The 12,211-nt window shown below is 39.9% G+C and overlaps 1 protein-coding gene across 4 annotated transcripts; it reads right to left on the bottom strand.

The window, feature by feature from the left end:
• Window positions 1-1,682: 1,682 nt before the first annotated feature.
• LOC146689753 (pseudouridylate synthase PUS7L-like) lies at window positions 1,683-9,255 on the bottom strand. 4 transcript variants are annotated; one of them, XM_085437052.1, is made up of 11 exons: window positions 9,190-9,250; window positions 9,059-9,088; window positions 7,827-8,648; window positions 7,303-7,462; window positions 6,923-7,142; window positions 4,676-4,774; window positions 4,458-4,539; window positions 3,949-4,114; window positions 3,410-3,536; window positions 2,395-2,448; window positions 1,684-2,294 (listed from the first exon to the last, which is right to left on the bottom strand). In XM_085437052.1, exons 3-11 carry the CDS (start codon window positions 8,614-8,616, stop codon window positions 1,974-1,976), a joined length of 2,019 nt encoding a protein of 672 aa, XP_085293178.1. In that variant the 5' UTR covers window positions 8,617-8,648; window positions 9,059-9,088; window positions 9,190-9,250; the 3' UTR covers window positions 1,684-1,973. The 4 variants fall into 4 exon arrangements, with proteins under 4 accessions (XP_085293177.1, XP_085293176.1, XP_085293178.1 ...); XM_085437051.1 differs by having other exon boundaries at window positions 1,683-2,294; window positions 7,827-9,088; XM_085437053.1 differs by lacking the exon at window positions 9,059-9,088 and having other exon boundaries at window positions 9,190-9,255.
• Between the last annotated feature and the right edge of the window lie 2,956 nt (window positions 9,256-12,211).

The raw sequence follows: 12,211 nt of genomic DNA, 5'->3' as shown, positions 1-12,211 counted from the left end.
TAAGCATCTGTGGCCCAATTTGCCTCAGCTGGATTCAGGTTTACCAAATGTGACGGTGGTTCATTAGCATCAATACATCAGTTATCCATGAGCGTCTCTTTCTGGTGCAGAGTATTGCCAACCCCATGTCACTAGCATAAGGTCTAACATGGATGTGGAGATCTGCGTGTTGCTCTAAGAATATTCTTCACCAGACCATCAGTGACCCATTGCCTAACTGGTCATGCTGGATGATCTTGCAATCAGCAAAACATTTACCACAATGTCTCCAGACTCTTTCAGGACTGTTACATGCGCTCAGTGTGAACTTTATCTTATCTGTGAAGAGAATAGGGCATCAGTGGCAGACCGGCCAGTCCCAGTGTTCTTTGGTGAAAGTCAGTTGATCTGTATGGTGCTGAGCTGTGAGCACAGGTAACTCTGCCAGATGTTGCCACCTCACCTCATACTATTGGAGTCCGTTTCTGACAGGTACACTGGAGGTCATTTTCAGGGCTCTGGCAGTGGGTTAATGCTTTTCAATGACCCTGTCCTGCTCTCCTCACTCAATGTTGGAGACTATGCTGGGAGACACTTTAAATATTCTTGTGATAGCACATATTGATATACCTTGCTGAGCAATCAGAATGGCAGTTGTGTAATCTAAATGCTACATAAGCCGGGATAAGAAGAGAACAGGGAGATGGAGTCCACCTGCAAAACAACTTTAAAACGACAACTGGGGAGAAGGGAAAAAGCAGACTCCAATCATGCCAGCAAAATGCTCCCAACAGCACAACAGAGGCTCTGGAACCTCTCTGGCTACGTTCAAACTGCAGATCTTAATGCTCAATTCCAATTTTTTGATCAAATCCGCTCTAGTGTGAACCCTCAAAGCGGCCCGCATGCGCAAAAGAAGACATCACACACAACGTGCTCTGTTTAGACCCAGACCAAACGTATTGTTTGACTGATGGCCCTTAATCTACAGACTTGTTTCGGACTTTACGTTTCCCAATGTTTCTTTAAGTTATATTGTTATTTACATATGGCCTAATAATTATCCTTATTGCTGTTTTAGAGTGGAGCGGTGCTTCAAAGGATAGTTGCAGATTTCTGTCAGAACCTGCAGATTATACAGTACAAATAAAATGTTCATGTTTCTCCAACGTTGTCTTCCCAACAGTTTCACTGGATGGCCAGGAAGCGTTCACGATGTCTTCTTGTGCCCTTCTCCAGCGCTAATTGCCGTCTGTCTTGTGTCAGTGACGTAAAAGACGGATTTAATGCGACATGACCGTTCAAACCGCAGTCGCTTTCTAAAACATCAGATACGTATCGGATTCAGTACCACATACGAAAGTGACCCAGATCGGATTTGAAAATATCGGATTTGTGCTGTTCATACTGTCATACCATGATCGGATATGGGTCGCATAAGGTCAAAAAAGTTGGATTTGATGCACCTTCGCCTGCAGTGTGAACAAAGCCTTTGTGAAGGTCAAAGGTTATTGGTCTCTCTTTTTAAAAAAAAAAAAAAAATCACATGCACATTTTAAGTGGACTTAGTTAAGATTGCAGTTAATTTCTGAAATTTTAGGTCAATGCTTTATTATCTTTAAGATGGAGAGTGTGGAGTTGAACCCACTCAAATTGTGTTTTTAAGATTTCAAACTTAAACATTCTGAATGAAAATACAGAAATTTTTTTTTTTAAAAATCAGAAACTTTGTTGTTTTACAGGATTTATTTATGGCACGAGAAACATACTGCATGAATTCTTTTACATAGACATTTGTTCACATTTGGCAGTGGCCTCCTTTCATTATGCTTTTTGAAGTGCACAATATGATTTTTCTTTATACTTACGGTCTTCAACAACAAACTAAAAGACTACTAGTAACATAATAACGGTCAATGAAAGTACAAAGTATTGTAGAAAAGCTGTTTTCTTCTCCTTCAAACAAATACAACAGCTATGTCCTCCTTTAACCTTCAGGGGTCACACTTCATGATCTCTCTGAGGCAGATGGTAGCATAGCACGAGGAGTCCAAGTCGAAGTTTAACGTGAGAGTGAGCGACTCCGAACCTGCCATCGTTCTTCCACCCTCTCTGCTGGCTGCTCTCTGCAGCTGATACCTGAGGTTGTGCGGCACTGCCAGCAGGGGGCGGTAGCAGCCAGGCAGGTTCAGTTTGAGGCTGCTGACTCTGAAGCGGCAATCTTCCAGTCCATCTCTGACCAGTCTCTCTCGGTACCAAGTTCCCATGGCATTTTCTGGATACTTCACAGTGTTTCCTGGCATCGGTAACACAACCTGGCAGAACAATAATATAACAAGTAGCAACTGCAGTGTTACTGTAGTGTACAAAAAACAGCATTTGGCAGAGACACAAATAGCTCCAAACACTCCCTACTTGTTCTAGTTTATAGATACCGTCTTGCTCCTCTTTATCTGTCACCACATGGATCTAGAAGAAAGCACAAACACAAAGTTAGTGGCACTGACAAGGTGTTTGAAAAAAGTAACAACGTGTCCTCACATCGAAAATGTGTCCTGTGACCAAAAGAGCACAAAAAAATGTGTCACTAAATAATCCTATTTACTGTTGAAATTACCAGGAGGTATTTCTGGACTGCAGCAGCAACAAAAGTACAGTAAGTGAAACCATAACAAAGTTACTGTTGTAAATCACAGCCTCAACAAGCAGAAAAAAAAGGAAGTAACCACAGTTTTCACCTCTATTCTGTCCTTTCATGCACACTAAAAAGGGTAGTTTACCTCACTAAAAGGAAACAAATAGAAACAATAAATAATTAATTGATAAAAAAATTTTAACGCACTGTTTGCTGATATACTTCGTGTTGTTCTCACCCCCCATTCTAACCCCAGCTTTGCAGTTTCAGGCCAAGATTATGCTTTCATTTCTCCAGCTTGGATTCTTAAATGCCACTCCTCCTTTATCCCCTCCTTTGGTGTTTGGCCTGTGCAAACTTTACTTTGAAAAATAAGACAAAACTTAAGCTCATGCTTGCATGAACATGTGAACACACAGGAGGAAACACTCAGCTTTAGATGTGCTTGTACTGGAAATACTGTGTGGTTTAAGCGGTGGGCACTGCCTGGGTAGCATGCAGGACGCAGCACACATGACTGTACCAAGTTTAAGATAGAAAAATTCAAGGATCTGGTAAATGTGTGAAAACGAACGCGGGAACTACAATTCTAGCATTTAGGTCCACGATGAAGTCAACAAGCTGGTTCCTGTACTTCTGTGATAATGTTTGTCACAGATGCAACCAAGTCACAAAGCCTGGAAAAGTGTTTGCTCTGATTATAACACAAAGCTATCCTAATTACTCCTGAGCTATCTTTTTAATCAGTTATCACTTTTAAAAGATCTCCTTTTCCTGTTTTATCTGCCTTCTTACCTGAGCCATGCTGGTTTCTCTAGCATCTTCCATTTTGTTTTGACCTTGTCGTAACCACACCAGGTCACCTCTTCGGACACTATGACCCATTGTAGTTAGCCTGTGTGCCGCCGCCTCGTTCCAAACTCTGACAACCACAAGAACATCGACATAATTTTTCAAATTAAAGATCTAAAGCACTGGGATGGCGTGTTATTAAAAATACTGTTTGGCTTTTATATAACATTTATTTTAATTTCCTAATAAATAAAAGAAACCACTTATTTGGGCTACACCTAAGGCCAATTTATCTCCCTCACCTATAATGGAAACCAGCTTTAATAAATGCACGACTTTTTTTTTTTTTACATATCGCTATCTGTCAAACCTGTTTATGTGTTACTTTCAAAGATTTTTATTTAATATCATAAAAAATAGTCAAAGACGTGCCCCGCCTTGTGCCCTATGACAGATGAGACAGGCTTCAACTCCCCCGCAACCCTGAACAGGAGAAGCAGTTAAGATAATGGATGGATGGGTAGATTCTCCTTGCAGCTGACCTGCTACAGTAAGCGTGAGGGTAGAAAATCCTCATGCTGTGTGGCAGGCTGAGCCAGGCTTGGTCACATCCATCAGGACCTGTACCATAGCGGTTCAGGGCCCGCAGCATCAACCGCTCCCTGGGCTTGGACAACGGCATCAAAGCTAAGGACTCCTTAGCGTTATCTGGAGTGGAGAGGGGTGAAAGACAGAAAAATAAAACGACAAAACATATTGAAATTGCAAATTCTAAAAAAAGCATTTGCATGACGTTAATTTAGTCACATTTCATAAACCAAAACTTGGTTTATGAAATGTGTCATGAATTCACTAGAACAGCAGACGCTGACATTACAGAATCATAAGGTTTTAGCCAAACATGGATGATGAATTTCAGCCAACTTTCAAAAATAAATAGAGGAACAGATCATCACACTGTTCTGCAAAAAAACCTCAGATTCAGCAAAGAATAGTTCTCATTTTAGAAATTTCTGAAGGAAGAAAAAGCCCCCATAAAACTAAAACAAACCTGTTTGGAGGAAGTGTCTCTTTGCATGACTCTGAGGATCATCGCCTTCCTCTGGAGTGAAGAAGAGACGTACAGCACTCACCTGACACACACATTACATACAGTAACTCAACAATGTGCTGTTTTCACTGAGCAATGCCGGTCGTGGATTAGCTTTATATGACTGTAACCAACAGTATTATCATCTTGAATACATAGCGAATGTCTCAAACGCTCACCATATCCTCTTTCAGTAGAGCTAGTCCTACTCGATCAGACTGAACGCTCTGTCCACTCCCAAACCTCTGTGGTCCATAGTAGTTGACAAACCCTCTGGCCTACAGTGAAAAACATCAGAGGTCAATGTGTGGTGGTGGCCATGTAGCTTGTATGAAGCAGACATTCTGGACCAACAAAACCACTTGCTAATGAGCAGACATATTTTAAAACTCTATCAGGAAAGACATGATTAGTCGAGGACTAATTTCAGCTGTGGCTTCTTGACAGCCACCCTTCCACTGAGACCTTTTCTGATGAGGCTTCAGTGAATAGCAGATGAAGGGCCAGATGAATCTCTCAGCTACTGTGTCAGGCCTTTGCCAGATTTTTCCCCCTCCTATTTTTAAAGGACATGACGTTCAGATTCTGTTTTTCTGCTGCAGTGAGGTTTTTTTTTAGGATTACCACTTCTTCTTTTTTCCTCTATTTGTTCACTTTCCTCAGATTTTGGAGGACTACACTAGGGCTGGGCCATATTATACCGTTCACGGTAATACCGGTATAATGTTAGGCAACGATAGGAAAATGAAATATCGCGATAGAATGGGAGTAAAACGCGCATGCGCAGTGCCTTTGTTTTCATACGCACATGGCCGATTGTTGGTTTGTAAAAATGGTGCAACTTCCGTGATGTGGAACTGGTTTGGTGTTTGTCCATCAGATACACAACAAAGCACATTTTTTTGCAGAACATGCAAGTGGCCGTTGTTATTGTCGTATTTGTCGGACTAAGATGCTCTTAAATCTGGGAGTAATCTGGGTCCCAAACTCCGTATATTTGACTTCAGGTCAAACAACCCTGCAGCATCACTGAGAGTTGAAAACTGTCTAAATTCTTTGATCTTTAATAAAACGATCAGCATTGCTGCTTTACCAAGTGTAACTATAAAGTTTAACTTCCAGGCATCCATGAAAACAAAAGTTATTACATTTAACGGAGTTAGAAGTTAGCAGGAAGCTAGCGGAAGTTAGCTCGCTAGTTTTGCTAGTTACCTAAGCATGATATTGCATGTTCTGACTGAGAGATTTCTGAAAAAATTCAAACGTACAGCTCTGCTATCACTTCCAACATAAATGAAGACAGGAAACTAAACAGCAGTGACGTTTTTAGGGTTACTGAAGTTGGGCTAGCTGATATATAATGATGTGCTACGTGATCGCTAGCGACACAGCTATGTTAGCATAACATAAACAGTGAAGCTGGAGGACGAACACTAACACTTTTCCACTTATAAAAGTTAACGTGAAGGTTCCTCATGGTTAGAGACAAATGCAATCGCATGGCAGGATGCTGTAAACGGACCAAACTTCAGTCAGGAGAACAACTGAGATAATCCATCCACAATACGAGGTTAGTCATTAATATACTGCAACAACATGGGAATAGCTCAGCTGCCAGAGAATTCAACATTAATGAATCAATGGTACAGAAGTGGAGGAAGCAAGAAGAATGAGTTTAATAAAGTTTGATTTATCTGACTGCTTTGTTTCGCTTAATGTGCCTTATAATCCCGTGTACCTTATGGTCCGAAAAATGCGTACTGCACACTGCAGTTTAATGTTGCAAAGCACCTCTTTTTAACTTCAGTGGATATTATACATGGTTATGCTCAGGATATGTCAGCCCATTTCTACTGGAAATGCCTTTGGGTTAAACTTTCAGCAAGGAATTTGCATTTGCACTGTTACATTTTTATAAAGCTTTAATGTACATAAAAACCAGCTTCTTGTTTACGTGAAAATAAATGGAAGGTTGTCTTTTTGCGCTAGTAATGTTGTGGAGTTGTATTTTGTCTCGCATCAATTATATCGTCAGTTATATCGTTATCGCAAATTTTCAAATATATATCGTGATAAATATTTTTGGCCATATCGCCCTGCTCTAGACTACACTGAGGTATACCAGGTTTTTAGCTAATAGCTCTTTGAGAATCACCTTGTTGGTCAAACTGTGATATCTTTGCATTATTAGAATCAAATAAATAAACTTTAACAAATGAAGAGTTTTTGTATACAATTCAAAATGTATTCTATGCCAAGCTGTGCAAGTGCAGACACAACACTGGTTCACTATTTAAGTTAGGTGCCTTTTTAAGTTTGTCAATATCCAATAAAAAAAAGTTTTTTAATAAAACATTAAAGAAAGCCTGGTTCCTGGCATATGCTTTTACCACAGGATTGCAGAAAACCTAAAACTCAAAATATACCTTGACATTCTCCACTGCTTCTTTCACCAGTGCTGCCAGCCGTGTGTGCACGTCTCCGCCAGAGGAGTGCGTGTCACCGGCACCGTGTGGTCTCAGGTCCCGGACAACCAGGTCGAAGTGATTCCCCTGCAGTCGTCCAAGCCGGAGAGGCTCGCTGACAGAACGCACCTGAAACACGCGGATCCCTCTGTTCTGAAACTCTGCATTCTTCTCTTTCAACCTAGTCACACAAAATGCAAAATATATAAATAGTATTTCAAGAAGAACTCTAACATAACACAACTTTTGGTGCTTTTATCCCATGATTTGTAAATAAGAAAAAGAAAAAATATATATATATAAATATATACTCAAAATGCATGAAAGAAACACAGCAGTACCGTTGAGGTGAGACCTTCTTTACCACCATGGACTGGTAGGTGATTGCTCTCTTATCCTTGATCCCAGCATAGGTGAAATCAGATGGCAGGACCCCGAGAGCTGCTGCCATGTAGCTGATGGCCTCCAGAGTCTCAAGGTTTTCCTTACACAGAGTGAACGCTGGAAAAACACGCAAAAAACATCTATATTTTTATCACATTTGAAAACGTTCCCTATGGGAAATCTGATTTTTTTAAACCATCTTTGATTTTCATTTTCTTAACCTGTGTCATCCTGCCCTTCTCACTAAGAGTTTTCTGGTCTTTTTCTCCTGCTTTGACCGATTCAAATCACAATTACTGTGAAATAAAGCTGCCATAATTATTTTATTTATATTTAAAATTCTTCATTCTTCTTCAGTTTTTTCTATATTATTTATTTGTTTACTTAAAGTAGGTAATTTGATCTAAAGCATTAACCTTGGAGTTTTCTCCTGTTGTTTACATTTTATAAATGATCAATAACATGCAATGCTATGCCTTACCAGTGTAAACTTCATCATCTTTACGTTCCTCTGCTGTTCGCTTCTTTGGCCTCCCTCGCTCCCTCAGCCTAACTGAGATCGATGTCCTCCCCTGGTCATTGAAGCTTTTAGTCTCCACCAGTTTCCCGAACCTTCGATTCAGGAAGTGATGGACTGCCGTCCTGTGCTCCTTATTGTCATCAGGTCCAAACGTATAGGACGAACCTCTCACTTTGGCATCTATAAATCTGAAAAAGTCCTCAGCCTCATCCTCCTTAACAAGCTGGGAGAGCTCTCTGTAGTCTGGGTCCTCCCTCACCCTGATCTCAGGCTGAATGGTGACAGTCATGAGAAAAGGGAAGCGGTGTCTGACAGCTCGGTGGACACTGGCTCTCTGGTGTTTGTCAGCAAAGGAACCAAGGGAGAGCTCCAGCTCAGGTGGATTTTTATCTCTGAGAGTTAACACAAACTGCTCGAGCTCCTCACTGACCGACTGACCTAAAATCAAACCTAAATCTAAACTCCCTAGACTAGGGAGTGGGTCGTGTACCCCCCAATCCAGAGGGACATCAACATCCTGTGAGGCTGAAGAATGACTGTCCTCTTTATATTCTGCATTGGTTCTGTCATTTCCAACTGAAGAGGCACAGCCCGGTGTCTGTGTGGCTGCTGCTGTGTTAACATGCTGTCCATAGATATCTATTTCAGTCACCACAAAATCCTCAATGAAGTTTTTGATGCTTCCAAGAAAGCCTTCATGGTTTGATATGAAGCATGCAGGGACATTCACAGCCTCACTAACCTGCTTCATGATCAATATATCTAAAATGTTTTTACTTACTCCTGAGGGTAAAAGAGGCAGAAATAAAACGTTATCAAAACCTGCTTCAATGTAACTGAAGACACATGTCATACCGTGTCATTGTTATAAAGCAAAAGTCAATGAAAATGAGGGCAATTTCAAAATGAGAGGATACATGCAAATCGGGAAACGTTAAAAACGTACGGCAGTAATATTTTTTTTGCTTACTTGAGATTTTTAAAACATCTGTAACACACCTGTGCGAAATACGAAGAGATGCTAATACATGACAAACGAGATTTGAGTCGGATTTTAAGCCTGCTAGTGTCGCCGCACACCATTAAAATAATGTTAGAATTCTATCGGTGATTTATTTCCGTGTAAGTTCTTTTACTGAGAGCAAAGCAATCCGTCTATTTCGAGTAAACCTAAAACCTTCACATAAACCTACCTCGACATTGATAGCAGAGAGCTGTGGCTGCTATACAAAAGAAAGCAGGTTACGTTACTATTCTTTGAATGATAATATAAACGTCTAAAGGATTAATTATCGTAAATTAACGGTTTATTTACAGCACAAACCTGCAGGCGCCAAGTAAACAACACGCCTGTAAACACAACCACGCTGAATGACTTCGGTATTCTTCCGGGTCATGTGACCATCATATGACTTTTCTTAAAGAGACAGGCAGGTAAGGGCAACGCAGAACCCAGATGTGGACCCTCTAGTAGGAGGGTTATGGGCAGATGGTTCTGACCTCTGGGCCATATTTGAAACCTTAGAGACATGAATGAACAACATACACAAAAATGTTTATTTATAAGTGCAACCTACATTTATTCTTATTCTTATTAACATTCTTGCTTAGGGGGAAGTTTTTTGGTTCTTTATTCAGTAAACATAATTTTTTAGGGGATTTTTACATGTGGTTTAATGACATAAGTAATGGTTCATCACTCGAGTAACATCCTTTTTTTAGTGTTTGAATGAGTCCTGTCACTGTGGCTTCACTAAAAATGAAATAGTCAGTTCATCAGCCACCGAAAAAACAACAACTTTGAAATACCATGAGAAAACCTAGAGAGCTGTTGGTCCACACCAGTTTAAAAAATTAAATGAAACTCTTGCTTTGTGAAGGAACTATTAAGAAATGTGAGGCAATTGTGTGGCAACATTAGAGCCTTTCAAACAACTAGTTGGGTGTTTAAATTCCTGCCAGGTCATGCATCCAGTAAGGATCCAAAATCAAATGTTCACTCTTACCAAGAAACACTTGGTAGCTCAGTACAATAACATCAGTACAAGACAGATATTATCACACATCAGTCTATCTGCACATGTTTTAGAGAGAGAGAGTCAGACCCCCTTTGGTCCTGAATGCATATTTCTATAAGGACGGTATTACTTACAACTAGTACGGATGCCCTCATAAAGTGTTATCTGTCTGAAAAGTCAGTCAGTGATTTAGGTGTGCTTTTATGTAAAGATTCACATGGCTGTATAGAAATCCTTCATTGTGTTTCAGGTTGAGCTGCTGAGTAGCCACAGTGCAAATGTTCCTTATAAAGATGAAAGATTCCAAAAACAATGGTGACATTGGGAGAAACACTCTGTCTTCTCATAAATGCAAAATTCAAAATACAGAACTACTTCAGTGATGGATTTCAGAAGATCAGAATCTTATTTCAACATGTTGTAAGACTGACAAGGTATTGTGTTCATTCATAAGTATATACAGATCTTATTAATAACATATGCAAAACCTGTATTATTTAAACTTTTTTAAGCTACTTTCAGCTGCTCCCTTGTTAGAAGGGGACATCACAGCGGGTAGCCCCACATGTTTGACTTGGCAGCGTTTTTACCCCAGATGCCCTCCTTCATGCAGTCCTCCCTCTATCCAGACTTGTAACAGTCATTATATTAGCTTGTGTACTCCTAGCTGGAATTTGTGTCTCTGGCTTGACTCAAACTAACAACTTTTCACTAGCAAAGTGAATGAGTAAACCACAGCATGTATGCAATAGAAAAAATAATAATAACTAGACATTCAGTGTAACCCTAATTTTAAAAAGGCAAAGGAATTTCTTTTTCTTTCAATATTTACACCAAGAGAATAAAAGGGTGCACTATTTGGGGGTTTTGACCCTTTGTACTTTTCCACCCACCAATATCCTCTGTTCAGTAGAATGGCTCTGTGCCTTTGGGTCACACAGTTTGAATGTGTGCCAAAGATGTTTTGAATGTGTACTGGAAACACTGGACAGAAAAATCTTACGATAAGGGTCCATACTCTTGCCAGCAGAGTGTGATGAGTGCGTTGATTATACTCTCCAGATGTTTCTGTAGTCCATCAGGAAATATTTTCCTCTGGAATGAGCCTTTGTAAGAAAGAATGTAGTGACTAATAACATTGCAGCAGTGCACATAATGTGTGTGGGTGAAATTGTGTGAGTTGCATAGACATATGGTGTGACTGTGTGTTTGTACATGCACGCAGGACTCCAGTGAGGGGGTCATGTGACAGAGTTTCTAACAATCTGTTCTTCCAAGACACCAGCAGACAAAAAGGCTTTTATTGAGGAGGACTGTGCCGAGCTGTCACAGAGGCACACAAAGAGGAAAACAAGGATCTGATGCAACTCCCCAATGTTAATTTTACATTCTTCTGTGTGATCTCTCTTCCTGTCAGTCCCCTCCCATCTTTTTTATTGTCAAGTTTTTCAAGCTTTTCCTCTTCTTTTCAATGGAAAATATTAGGATACGCTACCAATCCTTTTCTCTCCCTCTGTCTCTTTTTTTTAAAGTCCCCCCACTAATCATGCAAATACATCTGCAAAATAAACAGGAAATGGCTTTGACTCAATTTGTCAATAACAGTTGTAGATATCAAAACAATATTGTGAAACCCTTTGACTCAGTTTGTTAACAAGTTTGTTTACATTCTTTTTTAGTATTTTTAAATGTCTATGTTCAAAAGTCTTCATTTTGTAAAGTTTTTGGTTGGATATGCCTCTGAAGTCATAACATACAGAATTATCCAACTAATTGTCAAAATCTGCCAAGCCCACAGATGTGAGCATCAGTATAGTAGAACACATTTTGTGGCCCAGTTACAATTTTTGACTATGAAGGAGGTGCTCAGTTATACATTTTGGACAGATCAGGATGCAATGTCTAATATGTCATATATTTTGTTTTCGAGGTAGGTTTTTTAGGATTTGGTCTGTTAAATGAAAAAATAGATAACTACATTGCTTAACCACTGAAGGAAAACCTCAGCAGTGAAGATGCACCTCACAAAAGAGCTATAAGCCAGCTAGCTAGCTAATGAAAGAGCTAGCTAGATAAATCTTTTGTTAGATCAACCTCACATGCTAGCTGGCTATCTATCTATCTATCTATCTATCTATCTATCTATCTATCTATCTATCTATCTATCTATCTATCTATCTATCTATCTATCTATCTATCTATCTATCTATCTATCTATCTATCTATCTATCTATCGATCGCACATTGTTGTCATTCCTTTAAGATACATGTTTGGTTGTGCTGCAGGAAAAAGGGAGTTAATGTGTGCAGGAAGGGGAGGGGGGGGGG

Source organism: Copadichromis virginalis, linkage group LG17, assembly GCF_057382275.1.
Source record: "Copadichromis virginalis isolate Kocher_CV1m ecotype Utaka linkage group LG17, C_Virginalis_male_GT1.1, whole genome shotgun sequence".
Taxonomy (NCBI): domain Eukaryota; kingdom Metazoa; phylum Chordata; class Actinopteri; order Cichliformes; family Cichlidae; genus Copadichromis; species Copadichromis virginalis.
The sequence above is the reverse complement of the archived record's forward strand: the minus strand, read 5'-3'. Positions and strand labels throughout refer to the sequence as shown.

Coding starts and splice junctions, on each gene's coding strand:
- LOC146689753 (XM_085437050.1), bottom strand. CDS start 8,718: ATGACATGTGTCTTCAGTTACATTGAAGCAGGTTTTGATAACGTTTTA. Junction 2,449..3,409: donor GAGAAACCAGCATGGCTCAG/GTAAGAAGGCAG, acceptor GCTTTCTTCTAG/ATCCATGTGGTGACAGATAA. Junction 2,295..2,394: donor GTATCTATAAACTAGAACAA/GTAGGGAGTGTT, acceptor TTGTTCTGCCAG/GTTGTGTTACCGATGCCAGG.